Raw genomic sequence first — 27,987 nt, 5'->3', positions numbered from 1 at the left:
ACACTGGAAAGAAATAGCTGGGGAATTCCAGAGCGGCCTTGCAGTATATTGACCTAATTTGAAAACAAGATGTTGCCCTCAATCACGTTGTATTGCCGAGTTGGCAGAATACCCCACCCCAAAGTATGACTGCAGAAGTTCAAGACATGCCATTTTCGTGAAAATGCTGCTTTGTTATATTGATTATTTTGAGCTGTAGGCACTTGAAAAACAGCAAATGCAGGCGGAGGCATTCTCTGAACTCTCCTTATCTCCCTAGACAGATTCTCTAAAAAGAGCTCAAATGTCATAAATCCCTTTCTCAGGAGTTTCATCAGTCAGGGAAGACTGACTCTTATCACAGAACAGACGAGGAGTCGACACCACACCCAGACACACTTTGTCACAAGCTATCATGCCTCCCATCTATTCTTCTAAGGGCCTGTTCATCTTTCCTAAAAATCATTTACTCTCCCCTAAAAGGCCTGCATCCTTTCTTTCCTTTCCCTATTAGACTGGTATTTAATTTGAATTCTAAGTCACTATTACTCATTTTCCCCTGGGTATCTCACATATATACATGAGGTATACATGTTAATAAACTTCTGTGCGTTTTCCTCTTGTTAACCTGTCTTCCATTATAAGTCTTAGCTAAGAACTCAGAAAGGTAGGGAGAACAATTATTTTTTTCTCCTCTACACTATCCGTCATGACTCTGGGCATGGGAAAGTGTTACGACACAGCAGACAAGGACATTATTTCCTATAAAATTTTATTTATTACATAAAAAATTCTATACATTTGTTAGACTAAAATACAGTTTTCATTATAATTCTGGCAACTGAGTTAGTACACAGAAAACTTGGCATTAGATCAGCACGTTTTCTTCTAGATCATACTTCTGCACAAGGAAAACATTTCAAAGCTCCATTTCATATTGGTTCATTGTACTCTGAAGCCAGATGGAATTCCATCCAATTCAGAGCTCGTGGAAGTTAATTTCCCAGCAAGATTTGATAACTCCAGAAAGTTAATTGCTTAATATACATGTTTTTAAAGTCCTCGGAGAGCACCACCCTCTGTAAAGTCTGTACTGTGCCAAGAACGACAGCCGAAAATACTGCAGGGCTACGGCCGTGTCCGTGGGGCATGTTCAAGCACCTACATGTCTATTTCCCCACCTGAATACAGTGTAGTGGCACTGTGATAAAGAAATATAATAAGGGGAAAAAAATTCAAAATAATGCTAAGGTAAAAGATACCAGACCAGGGGATTCATGGAAGGCTTAACTGTGATCCTACAGTTTGTAGTGGACAAAGACCAAACGTGATACAAAAATTCATTGTGACACTATGAAATAGGAATGCAAATGGCAAAACAAAACCAAAAAGACAAAGAAGGCATCAGATTGAGAAATATGTGGCACCACAACATACTTCTCATGGTGGATTACAAAGCAGTGAGGGACTGAATCACGCTGATGGGCCTGTTCTGCTCAAATCGCCCCATACACTGAACAGGATCTGACAGTGGACGTGAGACTCAAGAGTCTGAGAGATGAAGAGTAGGCGGTAGGTCCCTTAGCACTGACTGATCTCTCAAACTTTGCTGCTTTATTCTAGGAGACTGTTCTAACTTAGGAGTCCAGAAAGGCTGTGCCACAAAGTACTTTGTTGGACCTTTGGTCTTCAGAAGATATGCTTTTGTCTTTGGTTGTTTTCCCCGAGTCCCTGTCATTTTGTTAGGTACCCTCCACACTTTTCTCCCCACTCTTTTGTTAGTTGTAACAAACCAAATCAGCCAACAGCCCACAGAATTAATTTCACCGGGTATAAGATCTAACAGACATGTGCTCAGTGATCAAGGATATTCTGAGACAATATAACTGAAACTTCATTATGGGCTCCCAGCTTCTTTCATAGGATGGAAGAAATCAAGAGAACCTCAACAACACCATAGTCTAGTAGTACTAATGCGACATAATGGAAGAAAGGTAACTTTCTCCCTCTGATGTCTTTGAAAATCAAAATTGGCCAAAACAAGAGGGCCAGAAAGTTCTGAGAACAACTACTAGAACCCAGAGGATGGGGAAAATGTACTCAGCAGTCTCTGTCTTCAATCATCAGTTTCAAACCTGCCCTAGCATTGTTTCACTCCTCTAAATTACTTCATACTACTTTTGAAAAAAAATTCTGGCCTAATGATCAACATGGTAAATGATGGAAGTGCTCACATTTTCTAGCGGCAGGTAGAATGGTCTGCAGAATGCTGGTAGGAAGTTTACTCCAGTCCAGTGCCCATTCATTTTCCTTAATTCTTCTCAATGCTTAAACACATAGGATGGTTTAACACATCTTCCTCAAAAAATAACCAACTCCAATCTCTGAGTTGATGAGATAGGTGGATCAGATTCCTTAGACAAACGTCAGGACGTTCCTCCTGTCACACACTTGTATGACAAAAAGGCGTTATCAAATGTGGATACTTACACTGGACTTAGGCCCTTTTCCACCCAATATGGGAACTTCCATCTGTGGTCTCTCTCTTTACTATTGTGGAAGTTTCAGTAGAGCTCTTCTAGGGGTATGGGATGGGGAGGGGAGTTCACTTCTTTTTTAGTTTTTGCCTGCACCCCAGGCAAGCGGGACCTTAGTTCCCCAACCAGGAATCAAACCCGTGGTCCTTGCATTGGAAATGCAGAGTCTTAACCACTGGACAATCGGTGAAGTCCCTGACTTCCATTTTCTTCACCAGTCAGTTGTAACATTTCCATTGCTTTCTTCAGCTTGAAAATACAGGTAATATTTGATGTCTGACTGTAAGTCATGACCACTGGAATCAAATCTTAGAATAACTTCAGACTCTTTTAAGGATGTCTGCCTGCTTTTTCAAGGGCCCAGAGGACCCTCCAGTGCTCTTAATAGTAAGGGGGTGAAGTGAAAGTCACTCAGTCATGTCCCAACTCTTTGCAACCCCATGGACTATGCAATTCATGGAATTCTCCAGGCTAGTATACTGGAGTGGGTAGCCTTGCCCTTCTCCAGGGGATCTTCCCAACTCAGGGATCAAGCCCAGGTCTCCCACATTGCAGGCAGATTCTTTACCAGCTGAGCCACAAGGGAAGCCCAAGAATGCTGCAGTGGGTAGCCTATATCCCTTCTCCAGGGGATCTTCCTGACCCAGGAATCGACCATGGGTCTCCTGCATTGCAGGCAGATTCTTCACCAACTGAGCTATCAGGGAAGCCCAAGGGGATAACTCTATGGGGGTAACTGTAAGGGGGTAAATGTGAAGAAATTCTAATGAAGGAAGGTGAAGTGAATGTGGGACCACTGGCAGTGGTCCAAGTCTGCTCTAGTGGTGACTGGAAACGACTCAACATGGGAGGAAACACCTCCCCCTCCTCCACCAATTCAATGCTTGGAGAAAAACAACCTTTGACTTTCTCCCCCCAGCATCTGCCACTAAAAATTGTTGTCAACTATGAACTACAGTGAGGTTGCTAATGTATCATCTTCAAATGTTCTCAGTCATGTTGACTGATACATTTTTAGACAGAGATCTACTGTTAACACTATGCCATAAATGTCACATCCGAGCGACAATGTTAAAGAATCTAGTGTTTTGGTAGACGGATAATTATAGAGATTTCCTATTTATTTCCTTTTGGATTTTCTTGTCCATTGTAAATAATTTGGTACCTTGCCAAAAATTCATCCCAGGACACAGACATCCTCACACTTTCAAGGAAAGAAATCTTGGAGATTCAGTGTTGATCATCCTGTTTTTCATTCACATTGCTGTGGTTTCTACTTTCAAACCTGGTACTAAATTAAAGTTTTCAAGCTATATAAAAAATGATTCCAGACAACAAGGTCCTACTCTATCAGAGAACTATATTCAGTATCCTATGATAAACCATAATGGAAAAGAATTTTTAAAAATATTTATATCTGAATCACTTTATTGTACAGCAGAAATTAACACAACATTGTAAATCAACTATACTTCAATTAAAAAAAGGATGATTCCAAGTCTGACATTGGTAAGCACCACCTTAAAAGTATCTTCACTGGAGGCCTAATCACTACTTCATTTCAAAACACAAACCAACTTTAGAGTAGCCTCTGACTTGTGTTCATTAGGCTCTAAGGAGGTCAGGTGGAGGCTCGCAGACTGAGGGTCCTGAAATTCTACCAGTATTTTAAATATTCATAGGTAGGCTATGAGACTTTGAGAGAAAGATAATTCATTGCTTTCATAACCTTCTCAAAAGGCCCCTTGGTCCCCGCAAAAGATTACAAACCTGCTTTTGAATGCATGCATACCAAGTCACTTCAGTCGTGTATGACTGTTTGTGACCCTATGGACCATAGCCTACCAAGCTCCTCTGTCCACGGGATTCTCCAGGCAAGAATAACTGGAGTGGGTTGCCATGCCCTCCTCCAGGGTATCTTCCCAACGCAGGAATCAAACTCGTGTCTCTTATGTCTACTCTAGTGCCACCTGGGAAGCTCCGTGCTTTTGATAGCAAATAAAAGTGAGAGATTTCTGAAACATTTGGAAATTACAATCTTTTGATGTTCAGCTAGATCTTGACTAGACTATGAGTTATTTGAAAGATTTACTATTCTAAATTCCCTGGTCTACAGTGTTATTTCTCAGGAAATCATTCATGCTGTAAAACTGAGTATCAAAACTGAATAAAATAGCCTAATATTTGTGTCCCTAACGACTGCATGTCTTCTTTACAAATTTACTAATGAATTCCTTTAGAAAATACCAAACTTAAATCCTTATCTAATTTAGAAAAGTGATAACTGTTCCTGTGATATTGAAATGGAAGCACAATTTGTCTTTTTTTACACATATAAAAAGGATATGGGGAGGAAGAGAGGGTACTGTAATATTTCCATAGAAAAGGTTTTCCACAGAAATTCTCAAGTTTAAAAACTTTGTATTGAAGTTTTTTTATAAGAAAGATATCTTCAAAGATTTAAATCTTGGATTAAAATTTCCCTCTTAATTAAAACTTGGGAGAATATGAATTTGACTCAAATTTATGAAACATGAAGGGGGAAAGCATGCTATTTAAAAATTTTAAGTGTATACAACATGCTTTTTATTTTGTTTTCTAAGTTTGCCAGCTTTATTTTTTCTTGGCACATTCAAGGATTCTGCTTTTTCACAATTTGGGCTGTGTGCCATGAAAAAAGATGAGCTAATTCTAAAAGCAGCCACTGTCTATGAAGAAAGACTACTTTTCAAATGGGCCAACATGTATTCCTTAGCACACAAAGATACATGAATATGCATTTAAAGCAAAAGGCATTCTACATTGTGAATATATAATACACAAAGCTCTGCTTTATGCATTTACTTATGAACACACAATTTTCTAATATATATCCACAGACCACATCTTAACAACTCTAGGCAAGCCATTATAGTGCACTTTTCATTTGTCAGATGGAATATATGAAGAGAATACAGAAATTAACTGTGGCAGGTACACTGATAAGCCTCCATACTCTGGGGATTTCATTTTTATTTTTTTAAGTAATAGTAAAAAAAAGAAGAAAAAAGCAGTAGAGAACCTATTGAAAGGTAAAACCTTATAAAGACCTTTCTGAAGGAAATGTCTCAGAGGTTATGTTAAGGCTATTGGAAACTCCAAAAATTCAAGTGAGGTTACCGATCAAAAATAAAATAAAACATTCAGGTCACCATAACTATCAGCTCTAGTTTTGGAAATGACCCCAGAATTCTACATTGAAGGCCTTTCAGTGGTCTTTATTAGCTAGTGGTGGTGCTTGGTGGAAATGGTCAGGGCTTTAGGGGCATTAATACAACCTCATGAATATTAGGTACCTGTAGTTTCTATAGATTTTTTAAGGGAGGGGGTGGGAGGAGCCTTACTCTGGTTTCAAGCAGTTCAGGACCACAATACAGGAAGGAGTCATCTCCTCACTACCCTCTAGTGGGGTGAAATCCTGAAACTGCCCTGAAAGATAACAGAGCCCTTGGCAGACCAAGATCAGTGGTATTGGGAACTGGCAGCTTAATGACTTTTGCTGAAACAAGAAAAAAATGAGTCAGGTAGTATCTGTACAAAGGGAAAACTTATTTGCCACATAACTTTTAAATAGACTCAGTGAGTGCCCCCTCCTTAACCATTATGGAAAAAGTTGAGGGACCAACATACAGCTAAGCTACTTAAATTGCAGTAACTTAGGACTTAATTATGCAATAGGATAGGATAAAAGCTCTAATCCTTAAACATTAAACACTGCATTAAATGGTTTAAAGGAACAACCTGCTTTGAGCTGTGCTCAATCTGTGCAAGGATTATACAATCTCAGTGCTCTAGCTAAATTCCTAATGTTTACCTAATATACTGGTAAGCCTCCCATAGAAGATGGGTCTCTCGGGTTTATACTGAAATATAACCTTTTCCCTCCCCTATCATATACAGCAGAGCTTACTCTTCAGGCAGGAGCCCAGAAAGTTTGAATCAGGCACCAGAGCCTGAATTTTCCAATGGCAGCAACGATTATGATTCTCTTCTCACTGTGATCACCCTTGACGAGAGAGGATGCTAACTACAACTCTGGAAACAGGCGTCCTGAACACGCTTTTGAAGATACACCACAGAAAACAACAAAAACCGTAACACAGAGTCAGTGGTTTATAAAAGTATTCAGGTAACCACATTTCACAGATAATTTTTGTTCTTCATCTATTCTTCTCACTTGGGCAGAGATGGAGGCAGGGAGCAAAATAGCAGTAAGGCAGCCCAGAGTTAGCTAAGGAATGACTCGTGATGAATGAAAGCGGCACGACTATCCAAACATAACCTCAAAACATTCAAATTTTGCTAAAAAGCCTCTGTGAGTCTTTCTAAAATGCCTCAAGGAATGATGCTCATGGGAGAGTGATATTTTATAAATCAAATATCTCTCTGTGTGTGCCTGTGTAATATTATGCCTGTGCATAATAATATATGCACATCTGCATATATCTACCTGTATGGCACACACATTCACTGAAGAGGAAACAGGCTGGCAATTAATTTGGAACACAAATGACATGGTTACACATAGATCATAATTTCTAAACACAATGTTAGTAAAACAAAATTTATTTGTAAAACAGGACCTGTTATATAAAATGGCACACAATCCAGTTATACAAAAATACAAAATTTCTTTCTGATTACAGTTCTAGTTGCAAATGATAATTAGAAAGCATTCCTGGTGGCTTCCAAATAGCTGAGATTGCGAGCATACGGAAGAGGGAGCAGCAAGAGTCCATGGTGCTGGGATGTCCAAGTGAGCAGAACCTAACTTCCAAATTCAAGACTTCCAGCAGGTCACTTTGGAGGGACACCTCCTAAAATAACTAGCGCCTGGAATGTCTTCTGTTTTGATACCCATCTTCTAGACTCTTGCCAACCCTAAATTTAGTTCCCAATGTTTCTTAATGTCCATAATCTGTGTGGCTATGAAACAGAAGGTATGCTGAATTTTCTTACATGATTTGCTCTCTCACCTATTTGGATGATGATTAGTTACATGATTATATTTATTCCATTTCAAATGATATAAAAGAGTACAATGATACCGTTTAGTGACATCAGATGTTAGATGTTAACTTCTGGAGAATTATTGTTTCAATTAGCTACTCTCATAATGTTCTTTTCTGTGATCTTGCCAAGACATGAGCTCTTGTTTCTTTTTTTTTTTTTTTTAATTTCAGACTCTTATTGCAAATATTCTGAAAAGTCAGAAGTATTACATGAGCTTTGAAAAGAAACCAAGGCATTTAGCAAATTTTAGCCTAGCTAAAGAACACGGATAGTTAAAAAAAAAATACAATTTACCTTTTGCAGCAATTTAAAGGTCCAACCCTTTGAAAGGAAGCACATTAGCAAACAGCTGCTTATTAAGCCCTAGTGACATTAATTGTATGCATTTCCATAATACCGGTCTAATTCATTTTCTAATTCTGGTAGGAGGCAATGCTTTCTTTCAAAAGATTCTCCTTCCATGGAATGATAAAATGCTGAGGCTTTTCTTTTTTTTTTTTTTGTACAGAGCCTGTATTTAGTGCAATAAGTTTAAAAAATCTGCTCTGAAATATTTACTTTACATTAACAAAAATAGCTTTTTTTAAAAAAATTGTAACAAAAAGGAGTTATCGCATAAACAGATCATGAATTATTCTTAGCAAATTACACTTTTTTTTCTTAAAGCATTCACCATTACAATAAGCAGAACAATGGAATATTAGCCATTCATATCTGGTAAGCTTCAGGAATTAAAAAAACCCCCCCAAACCCAAAACCCATCCCCAAACACAAAGAACGTTCAACACTTGAGGATCAAAACGTTAACCAATTCTTCAGTTAAACATTGTAGAATTCTGGATACTCAATGAATTGCCAAGAAGAGGAGCACCTGCCAGTATGTTTTTAAGATTTTACAGCAAGCATTTGACTAAAACGGCCGTTTAGCTCTAAGCCACTAGGGTTCCTCTGAAGCAGAAGAAGCCCAAGCACTGAAATTTTCAACGCTTTGTGTTCTCCCTTTTTTATTCCTCCCAGCATTATTTACTTTGCACATCGATACACAGAAACTTAAAGGCTAAACTTGCTGGGTGCCCCAGCTTCCTTTCAAATCAGGCACACGAATGTGTGGAGGATGCTACTAACATCAAAAGAAAGACAAAATGTAAGAAAAAAGTTTGCATAAGAAAGATTATCTACCCTTTTCTTTTTTACCTACTTTCTTTATAGAAGCATTAGGGTAAACTACAAATACCTGAGGAGTTGGTTACTTTTTAATGTTGGCTGACAAATGAATGAGCTATTATGAAAAATGCCCAAATTGGGTCCACTTGTATGTTTCTAAAAGGAAAATGACATGGCTTCTTTGATTGGGGAAAACTGATTGGACTAAGTCCTTATTAACCTGAAAGCATATGCCTAGTCTCATCCCACTAGGACTTATGCATCAGTAAAATAAGGTTTTGATTTTATGCACACATCAGGGAAATCACCCCTGAATAAACTTTAGACAGAGAATTCAGTACAATAATTTTACCTAATTTAAATAACTAAAGTTAAAATCTCCTCTAAGTTATTAAAAATGTTAATCAGATATGAATCTTAACATTTCCATTAAGACAATTACAATTGAAAACATTAAATGATGGCAGTTGCCTTGTAAAAGCCACCCGTATGAAAGGAGTACATGTTTGACAAAAATAAGCATAAAAAAGGTATTAAATCCCTGTTCCTTTTCTCTGATTTTGGCTGATTATGTGTGTGTGTGTATATACGTATACATATATATACACACATACATATACATATATACACACACCCACACACACAAATACATAGTTATGTGTATATATTGTTTTGGAATGTCAATGGGTCCCATAACGATCAGCTAGGTTCAAGCAGAACTTGCTCCCGAAGCCTAGAAAACAAAGTCATACAGAGTATAATCTTAGACAGTTATCATTAAAAGGCGATCATGAATGATGTTACAAATACACAGATGGTCACAAACGGCAATAAAACAAAATGGATTGAGAATCCCTCTTCCCTGAACCTAAATTCCAGGGGCTGAAATTCCTGTTGAAATGCACATTTCCCTCTGGGTCATCTTTATCATAGGCAGAGAATTCATCTCTAGTTTACACTGCTCTAGTGCCCAGGTTTTTTCCTCCATTTTTTCTGTAAGTTTCTCCTGTATGACAAAAAGCAAAAGGCCAGAATATCTTTTTCTTAAACCTCTACGTCATATTTGGTAAATTTTTCTAAAATAATTTTCAAAGGTATATAGAAAGACCTTACAAACCTTCAAAGTTTCCTTAACTAGTGAGGCTCTCTCTCAAATAAAAAAGTCTTAAGAGGAAAATTGGAAGTACTTATATTTAGTTCAGTGATTCCCTGTCAAAAGTAAATATTCAAATCTTAGATTTCTGCACATTATTTTATAGGAAAAAAATCTCCTATATTAAACTATTGCATTAAAGAAAAACACAGTGGACTCAAACAGCCAGTGTTTCTATAGATGATGGTCTGTTAACAGAACTTTCATCTAAGGGAACAACATGTGAATTAAACCAAGCAAATACAAACAAGCAATCCTAAATTCAACCAAGTCCCAAACTATAGGAAGGAATTTCTCAGATAATTCTTTAGGGACATACACAAGATGCTGGTGGTAGTTGAGGACAACTCTTCTCATGCATACTACAAAAGATGAGAAGTAGAGGTACTGATGAAAGATTTAAAAGTTAAAAGATTTAACTACGCTGTGAACAATTCACACTTCTCTCACAGGGACTTTCTGAACCACTTAAAATATAATTCTTACAGATCAAATGCTACAGTGTACAAAGCACCAGAAAAACAATGCACATAAAAGATGTATGTATTTGGATACACAGCAGAGGGCTTTGTCATTAATCTGCAAGCAGTGAACCAATGAACAACACAAAATAAAAGCAGAATGAAGAATTTAATGCAGTTTCTGAATTAAGGGAAATTAATTCAAAACTGAAAGTAACATTACGGGGAAGAAACCCTTTCTAAATTTTTGGCTTCTAGTAGAATGCCACATAATGTAGGCAATTCTCCTAGTACTAACACCTATGAATGAAGGGTCTAGGTAAGAGAAAATATATTTGCATTCTGGTAGGCCACAAGTCAGCTATCTTTCCCCCAAGAATAATACAGAAATACCTGCTAACTCATGGTCAGAGTAGCTAGTACTAAACTTCTAATTATTTCTCCCTTTCTTTAAATGCTTATCACTGAAGAATGATTTAATGTAAGCTTCAACCACTGAAAAGAGAGAAAAGAGGGGAGAGCAGTTTACATTTTAAGATTGCATATGTCTTTTAAAAGTTTTAGGTTTGAAACCTTATTTTATGAACAATTAGGACAACCAAGCAGTGGCAAGGAGGAAGCCTTCCTCATTTTTCCAGACCACCTTGGAGTTGGCAGAATTTTCACTTCAACCCCCCCAGGCTCCGTGAAGTTAAGGGGATGCAGAAAGAAAAGGTAGGAAGGTGAGGATCCTAACTGGAGAAACTGGTGATTAGCGCCCCTTCCCTGGTCATCTAGTTCTGGCTGATGCACAGTTAAAACTAAGAGTTTATTTGGCCATTCTAGATCTTTTTATTTATGATTAGAGCAACCTGTGCCTTGGGACTATAAGTGTTGAAGTTTTGATTTTATCATCATCAGTGTTATTAAGAGCAACATTGAAACAGATGGGGTTATAGAGAAGAGTTTATGTCTAAAGATTTTGTTGAGGTTTTAATGCAGGTTGAATATGCAATTATTTTCTATAAACATGTACCTCTGCCATGAACCCATCTCTTCTATTCCTACATACTTAAATAGACTTGTTTTAAACTATCTAATTCTTAAATTAGAGACTTATAACTCAAACCATTTATTAAAGTATAAAGAAGAAAGACAAAAGAATCCTTACCTTACCTTTCTTGGGACATTATATGCAATTAGAAGGCATGTTATTTTAAATTAACTGTTTTAAGGATGTAGGCAATTATGTAATATTTTGAAATAAACATGCTATTTAAGAAGAATACATTTGTAATACAAGCAGTAATTAGACCAATATAGCTAAAGACATCTGTCATTATGCAGTGGTAAGAATATGTGCGGGAAAAGCTACTCAGGATTCTCTTCCACTGGTTAACTTTAAGTTGCTTCTTTCAAATGAAAAGAGGGTGGTTATATATATCACTGACCAGAGATAATTTATCTTTCTCACAATTAAGCTGAGGCTGGAGAAGACCAGATTGTCTTACTGAGTGGGAATGTGGGTGTGGATGGAAATAGCCTTGTTTGCTACTGAAAAATCTCTTAAGAAACAGAGAAAGTACAGTCCAGGCAACAGAAGAAAAAGTCAGCAAGGGGGAGAAGACAGCAACATAAACAAACCAATATTAAAAAGGGGAGAAATATGAATTTCAGCAAGTTGAAAGGAATTGCTATCATCACTTCTAAAATGATAAGTATTAAACTGTCAGTTCAAGTGCAGACAACCAAATGTTCAGTCCCATGAAAACTAAACTCTGATAGCTAAACACACAAAAAAATGGAAACTGTCAAGTTCACCTCAGGGACAGAGAGATCCCCTACCCCCGCCATGAACACTGTTCCTTTCAGCTTACTTGGAGAGAAGGCGGTCTCAGTTGTGACAAGAATTCTGCCATCCAAGTGATGGGTAAACACACAAACAGAAAGAGCAGAATGTCCTGCGTGATACAGATCACAAGAGCTTCTCCTGAGCAAGCACAGTCAGTGAAGAGAGAGAGAGGGAGGAAGAGAAAGTGAAACTCCCGGAGGGCAGCTGCCTCCTCATCACCACCTACCATCGGTTTTAGCTCTCTGGCATCAGCAACGCCTCCCTTACCAGCTTCCTTCATTGCTTTCCTACTGTTTTCCACAAACTCCTGAAAAACAGGGACCAGATTACATAAATTCTTAGGTCCTTTCAGACTTTAGATGGTAGATGATTTCTAGAGAATATTGACATGTTTGACTCAATAATGGTAAATGGATGGCCTTAAAAAAACCAGGAATAAATAATGTTTGGTACCATACACAAGAATGGCTCAGTTTGAGGGTATGGACTGCAAGCTGTTGATATAAAATCTTTTTGCCCACCATTCCTCGTGACAATCTTACTTAGACTCAAAGAGATGTTTAGTTATCTGGAAGAGAAAATAACTCTTGTTTTTTAGAAAAGACTATTTTCTTACCCTTAGAATATTGTTTTATTTGTTATTTTACCTTTTTCCATATCAAGGCTAAATAAATGAAACAAGAACATTTTATTCCATTAAGCCCCCTCTTTAAAATAACCCTAGGAGGTAAAAAAAAAACATTCACACTACTAAGTATAGTATACTATTTTTACCAAGGCATAAATAAGCTACTTAAAAAAATTGCCTATATGGCCTTGAAATTATTCCATAAAGCAGGAAGACAGGGAGTAACAACCAGAAACAGCTGGTCAGAAGCAGTTAAAATGGGATTATGCCCTAAAGGAAACATTTCTATCCTGTCAAAGTTTATGGAGCACTTCCTTATTCAATATCCTCATCATTCTTACAGACAAAACTAAAATGAGAAAAGCTATATTTTTCACTCTGTTTTTCATCAGTGACTTAAAGAACAAAACAAATCCCTCCTTCTAAATGCCTTAATCACAAGAGAGATGCAGTGCTCTTAAGTCAAGTTCAATGATGAGAATAATCAGTTAGGATTATAATTGAGGTTATGAAAATGTCCAAAATGTAGCTGGTGATGTTCTTAGTAACAGAGATAGTGAGTACCAAATAGGTCAGTTGAATCATTTGGAATTTTTGAGATTGAAAAAAATCTAGCTTTTTATTAATAAATTTATTTTAGATTTAACTGGATAAACCATATTATTGGAAGATGTTTTGCTATCTCAGTGTCTAATATTTAATCCTCAATACTATTCATTCTTGAGATAGGACTATTTCACAGATTAATAGCAAAGTATTATTAAAAAGCATCTTTAATTTGGTAGCATTTAACACAGATCCTAGTATTTAAATCATTTTAATATGGTTTCCCAATTTTTTAAAACAGTTAATTGAGGTTCTAATATAGGGAAGCTGTAGAGGCTATGTAACTACAAAGAATATGTTATCTTTGTAAAGGTTTGGATCTTGACTAATGGAAAACAATACAATTTACCAGTCATGGGTCTGATAATCTGTATTCATTACAAAACATCTTCAATTTGGCTTGGCATACATAGGATAATGAGTTTTAACAGGTTGACAGCAATAATATTTAGAAAAATGGTGGATGGAGAAATACAGGTAGGCACTACAACCTGGGAAATAAAACTTTTCATCTTTGAATCCTGATTCAGGAAAGGCACTTAGAACGTGAGTGGTCCAACATTGCAGTCTCAAGGGCTAAAAACGCCTATTCAAGTTCATCTAACGGCAGAGACGAGGAGAGCAGTGTGGAACCATGTGAACTCAGGACTCTCAGTGGGATACTGATCTAGCTAGGTGGATTCAAATGGTCTCATTCATGCCAAATGGGTCTTATTCCCTGACTTCCCCAAGACTAGCCTCATTCATGAGTGCTACAGATTAATTCTGAATTACTCAGTTGCATATAATGGGAATTAAACATAGAGAATGTTCTACAACATTTATATTAGTATTTTTGATCCTTAAAGCAGTAGAGGGCATTTGAAGTACTTACCATCAGTACTTTATCCATATAAAATTCTCTGCCTGGGCTCCCATCATTGTATTTTGTATCAATGGCAAAACACAAGAATAAAACATCCACTACCATTTCATAAATGGACAGGAAGCAATGGGCGACCAGGAAAGCAAAGAGGCAGACGATGATCAGAGGCAGCACCCACACTGTGTAATCTTGTTGGTAGTTGAGCAGCATGACCCCAGCCAGACCCGTGCTGCAGACAATCAGCACCTGAAATTGGGAAAACAGAGGCCATACTTAATAACCTCCTGCAGAAAACCTCTATTTCTTCATCATCTGCAGACTTACAATCCTCTTTACTCTTCAGAAATGATGGCTGTATGAATTCATGCCACCTCAACTTAGAAAGTGCAATCCATAGATACGCATATATGTGTGTATCAAGTAACATAAAACATCATCCATGTTGACAATAAAAATAATCAAGTTTTCCAAGTGGTATGCTTGTTCCCTAAGACTCCCTTTAGCACCTGTGGCAATCTCTAAGAGAAATGTATACCTATCTTGGAAAAAAGAATTATACACACTCTTAGCACGCAGAAGAAAACTACTGACATTGCAGGGTATTGCTGTGTATTTTTTTCTAAGCATTTTTACATATATGAAATGGTATTATATAAACAAATCATTAAAAGCTCTTCATTAATATTTATATATAATACATGCTTCTTAAGTACATATTCAGCTACACTATTTTCATTCTGTGGGTGGTTTAAAATTTGTTTAACCATTCTCCTACATTTGGAGACATTGTTTTCAGATATAAATAATGCTGCAACCTAACATCTCTGAGAGCTTTCTCTTTGTCTCATATTTTATTTCCCATAGAACATGTGGTATGTTTAAGACAATTTGCTATGAAGTGTTGATTTGGACTATTTGTGAAGAAAGAGGTTGCCAAACACATTTATGCTGTAAAAATAAAAAGAAATAGCCATTTGCTCACTGTCAAGAACCACCTACTCTGATGCTTCATCACCACACATGCAGCACTTTAAATTTTCTGTGGTCTGTTTAATATATTTTATTTCAGTTTTTCAATAACCCTATGAATGGCTTATAGCGAATATTATCACCCTTGTATTATAGATTGGGAAACATTGGTAGAGAGCCTAGCCGGCCTGCCCAAGGCCACAGAGTAGAATAAAGAGCAGATACCACTCAAAAAATAGTCTTGTGATGACAACACCATTGCTCTTTCCAGATAAACATTCAGCAAATACTTGGATACTGACACATCACAGTAATAGGGACACTGAATCCTAGCGGCACTCTTGCCCAGCCCTTTACCTGGCCTAGCATCAAGCTGTAAATAACAAAGAAAAAGAGTCCTCAAGAACCGCAGCAGCCTTTCCTTGCCCGGGGTTGAAGCCAAGAGACTGGGAATTCTTTTGTCTTTCCCCTACTGTCTGTCAACACCAAAGCATCTCTCAGTCACCATTATCTTAACCAGGAATTATAATGCATCAGAGGATATACTGGTTAGGCAACAAATTGTTCCCTCTCTCAGATGATTTTAGGGGGCAAAGCTGGGTCCGCTCCCCTCCCATCATTTTTGTGGCAATACATCTATGAATCTTCTCTCATGATGAGTTATTTCTGGGGTAATGTCCACAAACAGCTAATTAGGCCCGTTTTCTTTCACTCCTCTGGTTTCAGTTTTTTTTTGGTTTCAATTTTAGAGTGAGTTATTTCTTACCCTCTTCTTCAATGTTTTTACGTCTACCTGATGGGAGAACTGAGCTGCTTTATGCTCTCTCTATGCCACTAAAAGTTAAACCACATTTCAATGTTAAAGTCAATAATAGGCAGAAGATGTGGCTCAGACAAAGCGGATGTTGAGACAAAAGCTGTTAAGGTAGAATACTGTAACATGAGAAACAACTATGAAAATCAGTGATATTTAGCTTAAAAAGTCGAAGAAATGTAATAACTACTCCCTAGTATAATGAAAGGACATCATGCATCCATTCAAGCAGAGGATACATTAGTGGTTATCAAATTATCAGATGGGCTAGGAATCACTTGGGGAGTTTGTGAATAAAATGCAGATTCTCAAGCCTTGCCCCCAGAGAGTCTTATTGGTTGGATTTAAGATGAAGTCTGCAATATTAATTTTAAAAGTACCCCCAGTGAGTCTTAGAAAGTCCACAGCCTACAAGGAGTATGGCTCTATATACCTGGTGGGTGTCCTCCATGGTGAGTACGCATAGCCAAGGGAGTGTTCAAGAGAATCACTTGGGACTTCTACATATATTTCTCATATGCTAAAAATTTATTTTTTATTAAAAGCTATACATATATCATAAATAAATAAATATATTGGGGAAGTGTGCTCAAAATTTTTAATAGGATATGTAATTTTAAAAGTTTAGACAATCTTATAATAAAGGATAAGTTCTCAGCAAATCAGGGTAGAATGTGAGAAGCAGGAAGAAAGGATGCTAGTTTTGGAGTCAGAAAGATGTAAGATTGAATCTGAGTTAGTACTTTTTAGTTTTGTGACTAAGCAAGTTCATTTAACCTTTCTGAACCTATTTATCCATCTTTAAAGGAGATACAATATGACATACACCCCGTAATTGTTAAAATAAGCATTCTGAAAGCATTTTACATAGTGACTGGCAATCTTAGTTTCTTCCTTTTTTCGGTCATCAATCTTGGATTTATGATGCCTTTTCTCCCATGAAACCCATGTTTTGAAAGATTTTGTTTACCAATAAAATAGCATCTATAAGTAATAATTTAATTTTCATTTTTTAATTGAATGAACTCAGATTAAACTGTCAACTAGGACATATAAGTAGTGTCACAAAAAGTATTATCAAATAGATATAAAATAATTTCATACTGAAGCAAAGAAACTTAAGATTTGAGGGATTTTTGGGGTATAGTTTTCTTGGTATAAATATGCAATATCTATTCGACTTTAAAATGTTGAAATACAGCTTCTACATCTTTATTCTTAACCTTTGAGGACCCTATAGGCCAGCAGTCATAGGTCATAAGCCACTAAACTAGAGGAGCTAGGGTCTCGTCTAAATCTAATTTTCCATTCCATAAAATCATTGGGGCCTCATAGAAACAAAATCCATGACACTATTTTTTGTTTTCTTTCTAAAATCAAGGTTCTGAAAATTAAATTTTAAATTTTGAAATAATTATGGATTAATGTGAGATAGTAGAAAAGTAACACAGAACGAACCCCATGTACCCTTTACCCAGTTCCCTTCAATGATAACACTTTGCAAAATTATACTGACAGTAGTGAATACAAAGTCACAACCTAGATTTTGACACCGGTACAGTAAAGATAACGAACATACCCATCATCACAAGCCTCCTTCATTTTAATTTTTTTATAGCTATCCTTACTTCCCTTCACCCCATCACTAACTGGGCAACCACATATATAGTCTCCATTTTTATAATGTCATTTTAAGAAAGTTGTATAAATGGAATCATACAAGACTTAATCTTCTGGGATTGGCATTTTTTACTCAGCATAATTCCCTCAAGATTCATCCAAGTTGTTGAATGCACTAATAATTTGTTCCTAACACTTTTATGTTTATTATGATCTATCTAGTTGAACTATCTGACCAAAAACTATTTCTGCATACTAGTAGTTATTAATTTCATTCATTTCAGTTAATTTCATTAACTGTAACAAAAGAAACTCTTTAAAAGATTTATTGTATTTTGTGATCAGAAGTATATTTTTGAAAAAGGAAAACAACCAAAAAAAGAAAAAGGAAAACAAGAAATTCATTTTAGTACATTAGAAACCCAAAAGTTTTTTTTTTTCCTCTTATCTTTTTCCTTTTTTTGATTTGTCAGTTTAAAAACTGTTTATCTTTCATGGTTTTAGGTCTCTTTGTAAATAATGTTAGATATATTATTCAAAATTATACTTTGCTGGAAAGCAACTTGGAAATACATATCAAAAATCCTATTATGTACTTGAACTCATTAATTCCACTTCTATAATTCTGGCTTTAGAACATAAGTATTACTGTGGGCAAGAACTGGTATACAAAAGTTTCACTATAGTACACTTTATAATAGTAAAAAATATGAGGAAAGTTCAATAGTAAAAAACAAAACAAAGGCTTTATTAAATAAATGATACAATTGTAAAATCACATTTAAGACATTTTTAATAGAATGAGAAATGCTCATAATATGAAGTGGAAAAAGGGATACAAAACTGTCTTTTCTACCAGATTTTAAATTTGCTTTATTGACTAGTATTATAACCAGCATCCAGAAAAGCCCCTGGTACATTACTAGTAGGTACTCTATAAACACTTCTTTAATGACTAAAAGGTTATGAGAAACGTAAGGAAAAAACCTAAGAAAAAAAGCCTGTCTTCTTCTTGGAAGACAGGTTTCTGAAAAACTCAAAGCCAATTTTAAAACACTGCATTTTATCATGTATATATTTTTCCATTATAAAAAAATGCACAAAACTTTATCATGGTAAAGTGGGAGGAGGGGTTTGGAATCATTCATATTTTCAGTACCTGAAAGCAACCATTATTAACATCTTGAGACACTAACTTTCATTTTTTTCTTATGCACATTTTTAAACAGTTCTGTGATAGTCTAGTAGTTTTACTCAGCTTTCCACTTACCATATTATACACAATCATATTATAAACTCTTAATAAAAAAACATAATTTAGGGGATTCCCTGATGGTCCAGTGGTTAAAACCACAGTGCTTTCACTGTGGAGGGCGCAGGTTCAATCCCTGGCCAGAGAACTAAGATCTTAAAGATTGCATGGCATGGCCAAAAAAATGAAAAACAAAAAAAAAGGTTTAATAGGCAAATAGTCTGCAGATTATTACTTCCAACTTTTATTGTTAGGCAGTAGACTGCTTACATTTGGTCACTATTATAAATAATGCTGTATTTAGAATTATTTCTAGTAGTTTGGAGAAGGCAATGGCACCCCACTCCAGGACTCTTGCCTGGAAAATCCCATGGATGGAGGAGCCTGGTAGGCTGCAGTCCATGGGGTCGCTGAGTCAGACACGACTGAGCGACTTCACTTTCGCTTTTCACCTTCATGCATTGGAGAAGGAAATGGCAACCCACTCCAGTGTTCTTGCCTGGAGAATCCCAGGGACGGGGAGCCTGGTGGGCTGCTGTCTCGGGTCTCACAGAGTCGGATACGACTGAAGTGACTTAGCAGTAGCTAGTAGTTTACCATCATCAGAATCACTGAATCAAAAGGCTTCAGGGAAAAAAAAAAGGCCCAGGGACAAAATTTTTGTCAGTTAAGGCAATTATAGCTCACAGTGATTAAAAACTTTGAAGTCAGACAGATCTGAATCTGAACTCCAGCTCTGCCACATTTGAGTTTTCTAAATTTGGACAACCTACTTAGCTCTCTAAACTTTGGTTTCCTTTGCTGTGAAATGAAGATAATAGTAGCTCTCCTTATGGGGTGGAGGGTGGGGGGATCAAATGTAACACTTCACATAAAGCACTGCCCTCAGTACCTGGTACCAAGTAAGTGTCAAAAACTTTTTAATTGCTCTGTATATTTATATATATATAAATATATATATGCTTTTAAGTTACCTTTTAGGTACTAGGGGTCAATTATAAGTATGTAAAAAATAAACCAAAAATCTGGGGTCTCCCTGAGTTATTCATATAGCACATAAATAACAATAATGGTTAGTAACAGGGTCAGACCTGTATTTAGTCCTTAATAAGAATTAACTCATTTCATTCTTACTATAGTAAATTGTAAAAACATGACAAAAATCCAGGAGTCATAATATATGTTTAATTACAAATTTTTAAAATAACTATCTGCACAGTTATATAATTCTTCTTAGATGACTGCTGCCTGAGAACTTAAAACTACACAGTGCTATGGGATGAGGGTTAGGCGTGGGAGCGAGGCTCCCGAGGGAGGGGATATATGTATACCTATAGCTGATTCACACTGTTTTATAGCAGAAACCAATACAGCATTGTAAAACAATTATATTCCAATTAAAAAACTTACATAGTGCTAATCAATGCCTTTCAACATCAAATACTTTTTCCCTTTTCCTTTGCAAAGGAAATATGTGCTTTTCCTTTAAAAGCACAGCAGCTAGAGTAAAAAGTGCTCAACAGTAAGAGAATAGCATTTGATGGAACAGTGACCATTATGATAATGATGAAATTATTAAGGTTATCAAAGCAATGTGAAAAAATACATAATAGAATATGAAGTGAAAAGGCAGAACAAATAGGTATGTATAGTAGAACTGTTATCCTATAGAAATAGAAGCCTATGAAGAATAAATATAAATATAAAATATAAAAAAGAAATATAAGCCTATGTATATTTCTATGCATAGAAATATAAGCCTATGAAAAACATGGGAGGTAATATAAAAATAAGTTATCAGGTTATCATGGTAGTATCTTAAATTTTCTGAGTATTTTACAGTTTGAAATATAGATACAATGAACCCCAATTATAATGTTATCTAATATTTTTCAGATTTTAATAGCATAGAATAAAAAGATATTTGAGGACAGTTCACTCTCATTCCCCAACAGTTCTATTTTAAGGGATTTATATATAGTTAACGATGACCATTAATATTCATCAAGAACCTACAATGTCTCAGGCACTATCTTAGGCACTCTAAAGATGTTAATTAGCCTAACCCTCACAACTCTAGGGGTTTGGCACTATTATGACATCAGTTTCACAGATGGACAAACAGGCACAGAGTGGCTATGTACCCTGCCTTAGGTCACACAGCTAGTGAGACCAGGATTTTCATCCAGGCAGGCAGGCTTCAGATGCAATGGTCCTAACCACCACATGGACTGTTTCTTATTTCAAAATATGTCAGGATAATCATGGGCAAATTACTTACCTGTGCTTGTCTCTGATCCCTCATGTGTATCATGAAGTTAATAATTAATAATAGAACTTCCATTATAAATTTGTTAATGAAGATTAAATGAGCGTAATACATGTAAAGTACTTAAAAAAATGCCTGATATATATTAAGGGCTCTGTAAGTGCTGGCTTTATATTATGTGACTTTTAGGTTTTTGGTGGGCTACATATGTGTTTTAAATTGAAGAGCAACTATTGCATATGTGAAAATTTACTGTATGTCTCAGATAATACACTTGGTTTTATTACCTTGCCTAGGAATAACATGAAATCCCCCACCGTGTTGATGGCAGCTACTCGCAAAGCATTCTCCACGAGAATGACAAAGGCATCCTTTGCTGAGGTGCAGAAATTGGTGCTGTTGATAGCTGTGGCTGTGTATGCATTCTGGACAAAAGCAAAAACAATTTTTTATCAGTAAATGTTATCTTTACAATTTAAACCAAGGATAGTTAAAGCATAGCTTGCAAAAATATTTCACAGTTAAACCCATGGCTTTGGTGAGGTACAGATTTAGATTAAGCACAAGGAAACATAAGACATTTAAAAAAAAACCAATCTGATATGGTAAAGAGAACTCGGATGGCCTAGTTTCGATCCTTTAAAAACATTGACATTTATTAAAACACACATAAACCTTTCCAACATCCATTACCTTCTTCCCCGTCTTAGTAAATCAAACCATAATGTAACCTTTCCTAGATACTTTGGGTTCGTCACTAGGCATTTCAGTGATGCTTTAAAAGCTACACACACGTATAAAGGCACCAGATTGCTGTGCTGTTATATCGGGAACATCTATTTCCTCCTCCTTGGCACTTTCTTCTGTGATGTAACTTCTCACAGTTCTTGCAGTAGACAGCTCTTTCTTGCTGATTTTATACCCCTCCCTCTGGGGCAGAACATCAAATCCCCTTTGAGGAAACAATGCTTTCTCATTCTCTTGGAGTCTGAGCGAGGTTGACACTACCTCCAGCTCTGGGGGTAAGCTCTGATGGATGTAAGTCAATCAACATGTTTTACCCACAGTGACTGCTTCAGGAATTGGTACATAAATGAATCGGAGTCAGTGAAAGTAAAAGATGTTCCCCTGGGCTTCTGGGAAAAAAAGAAGTTTTCTTTCTCTTCTGTAGGTGCTCCTGACAGAGGAGCTCTCTCATGTACCTGGATGCAAGATGTGAGGATACAAATGACCATGCTTGTCTTGCCAACACTTGGTGACAATGTTTACATGGTTAGGGACCAACCAGATTCTGTACTTTTCAGTTACAGAAGCTAATAAATAGCTAAGAATCTCTCCCCTTCTTCCCACTCCGACCCCCTTCTCTCTTGCTCTTTTGGGGGCTAGACTGGACTGGTTTTCTGTCTCCTGTAGTAGTGAGTCCCCAGCTGACATATTTTATCCAATTGTACCTGCTTCTTGTCTCCCCATGTTTTCTTTGACTAATAGTCACTCTGATTTTTTTTTTTTTTCTTCTTTCTTCCATTACATTCTAGAATAGCACTGACACTTTCTGGAAAATGTGAATAAGTAACATAACATGAAATATGTTTGAGTCTTAAGAAGGGAAAGTATATGGACTTTGTAATGAAAACTTACAGTCCTGAGCAATTTTTGGTTTAGTGCTGACTTAAGAAATTGTTGGTGAGTCCAAAATATGAAGTTGCAGGAAAAACGCAGAACACAAAGGCATACTTTATACTGTGTTGTCTGTAAAGTTTTAAACACTGAGATCAGAAGAGTCTTTAATTTATGAGTGTTCCAGTTGTACGCTTGTTAGATATTACGAACTGGATAAGAAGATGAGGTTGGAGTCATCAAAAATTTAATTTGCCATTATATGATTAATTTCATTGGTTAAAAATGCAGAACTTTTCAGGGCCAAAGAGAGAGTACTGTACTGAGTAGTTCACTATTTGTGGTTCATAAACTTTATTCAGTATTGGAACAGCAGAAAATAACAGTGCTCTTTTAGAAACACAGTATGATCTTAATAAAGGAAATGTCTTCATACAAATTGGCATAACTTGTATGTAGTAGCCCTCAGTCAACAATAGAGTTCAAAATGCAGTACCTGGGTGCAATCTCAAAAATGACAGAATGAACTTGGTTCGCTTCCAAGGCAAACCATTCAAAATCACAGTAATCCAAGTCTGTGCCCTAATCACTAATGCCAAAGAAGATAAAGTTGAATGGTTCTATGAAGACCTACAAGGTCTTCTAGAACTAACACCAAAAAAAGATGTCCTTTTCATCACAGCGGACTGGAATGCAAAAGTAGAAGTCAAGATATACCTGAAGTAATAGGCAAGTTTGGCCTTGGAGTACAGAATGAAGCAGGGCAAAGGCTAACAGAGTTTTGCCGAGAGAATGCACTGGTCATAGCAAACACCCTCTTCCAACAACACATGAGACAACATGGACATCACCAGTTGGACAATACTGAAATCAGATGGATTCTATTCTCTGCAGATGAAGATGAAGCTCTATACAGTCAGCAAAAACAAGACTGGGAGCATGACTCAGATCATCAACTCCTTATTGCAAAATTCAGACTTATATTGAAGAAAGTAGGGAAAACCACCAGGCCATTCAGGTATGACCTAAATCAAATCTGTTATGATTACACAGTGGAAGTGACAAATAGATTCAAAGGATTAGATCTGATACAGAGAGTACCTGAAGAACTATGGACAGAGGTTCCTAATACTGTTCAGGAGGTGATCAAAACCATCCCCAAAGAAAAAATGCAAGAAGGCAAAGTCGTTGTCTGAGGAGGCCTTACAAATAGCTGAGAAAAGAAGAGAAGCAAAGGGCAAAGGAGAAAAGGAAAGATATACCCATCTGAATGCAGAGTTCTAAAGAATAGCAAGGAGAAATAAGAAAGCCTACCTCAGTGATCAGTGCAAAGAAATAGAGGAAAGCAATGGGATGGGAAAAACTAGAGATCTCTTCAAGAAAATTAGAGATGCCAAGGGAACATTTCATGCAAAGATGGGCTCAATAAAGGACAGAAATGGTATGGACATAACAGAAGCAGAAGATATTAAGAAGAGGTGGCAAGAATACACAGAAGAACTATACAAAAAAAAGATCTTAATGGCTCAGAAAACCACAATGGTGTGATCCTTCATCTAGAACCAGACATTTTGGAGTGCAAAGTCAAGTGGGCCTTAGGAAGCATCACCACAAACAAAGCTGGTGGAGGTGATGGAATTTCAGTTGATCTATTTCAAATCCTCAAAGACGATGCTGTTAAGTGCTGCACTCAATATGTCAACAAATCTGGAAATCTCCACAGCAGCCGCAGGACTGGAAAAGGTCAGTTTTCATCCCAATCCCAAAGAAAGGCAATGCCAAAGAATGTTCAAAGTACCGCACAACCGCACTCATTTCACATGCTAGCAAAGTAATGCTGAAAATTTTCCCAGCTAGGCTTCAACAGTATGTGAACTGAGAACTTCCAAATGTTCAAGCGGGATTTAGAAAAGGCAGAGGAACCAGAGATCAAATTGCCAACAACTGTTGGATCATAGAAAAAGGAAGAGAATTCCAGAAAAACATCTACTTCTGCTTCATTGACTAGGCTATGGCCTTTGACTGTGTGCATCACAACAATCTATGGAAAATTCTTAAAGACATGGGAATAATAGACCATCTTACCTACTTCCTGAGAAACGTGTATGTAGGTCAAGAAGCAACAGTCAGAACCAGACACGGAACAATGGACTAGTTACAAATTGGAAAAGAGTACATCAAGGCTGTATATTGTCACCCTGCTTATTTAATTTACATGCAGAGTACATCATGAGAAATGCTGGGTTGGATGAAGCATGAGCTGGAATCAAGGCTGCTGGGAGAAATGGCAATAATTTCAGGCATGCAAATGACACCACCCTTTGGCAGAAAGTGAAGAGGAACTAAAGAGCCTCTGGATGAAGGTGAAAGAGGAGAGTGTAAAACTGGCTTAAAATTCAACATTCAAAAACTAAGATCATGGCATCCAGTGCCATCACTTCATGGCAAATAGATGGGGAAACAATGACAAAAGTGACAGACTATTTTTTTGGGCTCCAAAATCACTGCAGATGGTGACTATAGCCATGAAATTTAGACGCTTGCTCTTTGGAAGAAAAGCTATGACCAACCTAGACAGTACATTGAAAAGCAGAAACATTACTTTGTCAACAAAGGTCTATCTAGTCAAAGCTATGGTTTTTCCAGTAGTCATTAAGGATGAGAGTTGGACTATAAAGCAAGCTGAGCACCAAAGAATTGATGGTTTGAATTGTGGTGTTGAAGACTCTTGAGAGTCCCTTGGACTGCAAGGAGATCAAACCAGCCCATCCTAAAGGAAATCAACCCTGAATATTCATCAGAGGGACTGATGCTGAGGCTGAAACTCCAATACTTTGGCCACCTGATGTGAAGAGCCGACTTATTGGAGAAGACCCTGATGTTGGGGAAGACTGAAGGTAGGAGGAGAAGGGGACAACAGAGGTTGGAAACTCCAATACTTTGGCCACCTGATGTGAAGAGCCGACTTATTGGAGAAGACCCTGATGTTGGGGAAGACTGAAGGTAGGAGGAGAAGGGGACAACAGAGGTTGGATGGCATCACCGACTCGATAGACATGAGTTTGAGTAAGCTCTGGGAGTTGGTGATGGACAGGGAAGCCTGGTGTACTGCAGTCAAGGGGGTCACAAAGAGTTGGACACGACTGAGCGACTGAACTGAACTGAAACTGGAAATGTGGTTTATGTTTCAAAAAGGCTGAGAAGGTGGGTTCTCTAGACTGTAAGTGAGGTTGGTGTTGATTCTTAATGTTGCTCTAGAGGAGGGGTAAAAAAAGTTTTTTGGTAAAAGACCAGATAGGGAATATTTTTGGCTTTGTGGACCATATAGTCTCTGCCACAATTGCTGAGTTCTGCCATCATAACATAAAAACAGTCAAAGCAGTTTGTAAATAAATGAACATAGCTGTGTTCCAATGAAACTTATGTACTGAAGTACATATTCAGCCCACAGGCAGTAGTTTGAAAACTCTGTCCTAAAATAAATTTTTCATGGGGCTTGTTTGGTTGTTTTTATTTGTATTGTTTTGGGTTTGTTTTTTTTTTATTGTTATTCTTTTTTTACGTGAGTAAGGAACCAGTGAGAACTGGGAGCTACTCTGGGTTCCTTGAGAATAGATCAAGATTGGAAAGTTCTGTATCATTTTTTAGCCGAGTTACTGTTACATAAGATCAAAAGTACAGTTAGTTTATTTTGATGTCATGAGGCTATTGGCAGAATGTTTCAAAAGAAGTTTTACAGAAGATTAGGAAATGTGAACCACTGCAGTTAGGTAATTAACTCTTTTGGTGCCTGCTGTCTTTTAACTGATAGGAAGCCCTGGCCAATGACAGCATAAAGTAGGCAAGCAGCAGATGAGTGCTACCACGACAACTTAATAGTGTGATTTCCTTAAAATATTGTATATATTAGCTTTTGAGGTAAGAGCTGTGAGCATGAGATAGTAACATATTGTGCTGTTGTTCATTCGTTCAGTTGTGGCCGACTCTTTGGTGACCCCATGGACTGCAGCACACCAGGCTTCCCTCTCCTTCACGATTTCCTGGAGCTTGTTCAAACTCATGTCCATTGAGTCGGTGATCCCATCCAACTGTCTCGTCCTCTGTCATCCCCTTCTTCTCCTACCATCAATCTTTCCCAGTATCAGGGTCTTCTCCAGTAAGTCGATAGGGGTAAAATACCCTACCACATTAACTACACACATACTATATATGTATGTACACACACACACATATAATGAATGTTGATGTAAAAAAGCATCATTATAATGCCTAGAATCAAGGATACTGGATAACCCATTTAAAACAACTGGGTGTTGTCTTAAATCTCACCCCTTAAATGAAGACCAACGATACTTAACTATGTTGTATTCCCCTTTCCAGTTTGAACATAACTTTCCTTGAAAGGAGAGGCAGAACCGAGAGGATCCACAAACCTCCAATCTCTCTCTTCTGTTATCATCAGGTTAGCTGAGTCTAAGAGCAGGCCCAATGTGCCCAAACTAAACAACAAAAGTTTTTTTTGGCTGCTGTCATTAATTTTCAGAGCTTCACTTTACTTGAGAATTATTCTTCTTCCTCTGCTGCTGCTTTTCTCCCTCCTCCAACCATCTCCACCCATTTGATCTACTTTTAAAGCAAAAGGCTATTTGTAGACATCAAAGGAGGCAGCAGTGATTTCTTTTCTCCATTCCTTGGTTTCCAGGGTTGGATGTGCTCACAGAAATTCAGCCTTCTTGGCAATATTCCTACAGATCTATGCAACTCTTTTATAGTCAACCTAACTGAAAAAAAGTGGGTATTTTATAAACTTTTTCCTACTCCCAAGGCAAGATGAGCTGCATGTGATACACAAAGGTCAAGATGATCTCTTTAGGAAGAAAAATGTGCTAAAGATCATAGCAGGCCATTGAAATTTCCCTCTACTTCCATATCTCTTAGTCTAAAGGATTCACACCAGGGTTCTCAAGAAATTCTGAGTCCTTTGTGGCTAATAAGCGTTCTCTGAGCTTTTTGCTGATGACTTAGTTGAGGTTTTTAGAGCCCACTCACCTTCTTCCCAGACTGCCTTCCCGATATTGAGCTAAATTGCCCACAGAGAGGCATCAATGATTAACATTTAGCGTGTGCCCAACATCTGCTCAGTCAGGACACAGGCTAAAAGACTCAATTC

The 27,987-nt window shown here is 37.2% G+C and overlaps 1 protein-coding gene across 3 annotated transcripts in view; it reads right to left on the bottom strand.

The window, feature by feature from the left end:
• The window catches only part of SLC44A1 (solute carrier family 44 member 1), a 219,827-nt gene that overhangs the window by 40,579 nt on the left and 151,261 nt on the right, over positions 1-27,987 (bottom strand). The window contains exons 13-16 of one of the 3 annotated variants that reach the window (XM_065946995.1): positions 21,488-21,625; positions 14,286-14,522; positions 12,404-12,484; positions 7,088-9,465 (exon numbers count right to left, since the gene is read on the bottom strand). In XM_065946995.1, coding sequence (XP_065803067.1) covers positions 9,442-9,465; positions 12,404-12,484; positions 14,286-14,522; positions 21,488-21,625 — 480 coding nt within the window. In that variant the 3' untranslated portion in view covers positions 7,088-9,441. Of the gene's footprint in view, positions 1-7,087; positions 9,466-12,193; positions 12,485-14,285; positions 14,523-21,487; positions 21,626-27,987 lie in introns of those variants that run through there. The other 2 variants (XM_065946996.1, XM_065946994.1) reach the window with 2 other exon arrangements.

Source organism: Muntiacus reevesi, chromosome 10 (assembly GCF_963930625.1).
Source record: "Muntiacus reevesi chromosome 10, mMunRee1.1, whole genome shotgun sequence".
NCBI classification, from domain to species: Eukaryota; Metazoa; Chordata; class Mammalia; order Artiodactyla; family Cervidae; genus Muntiacus; species Muntiacus reevesi.
This window is presented reverse-complemented; position numbering and strand designations above follow the sequence as displayed.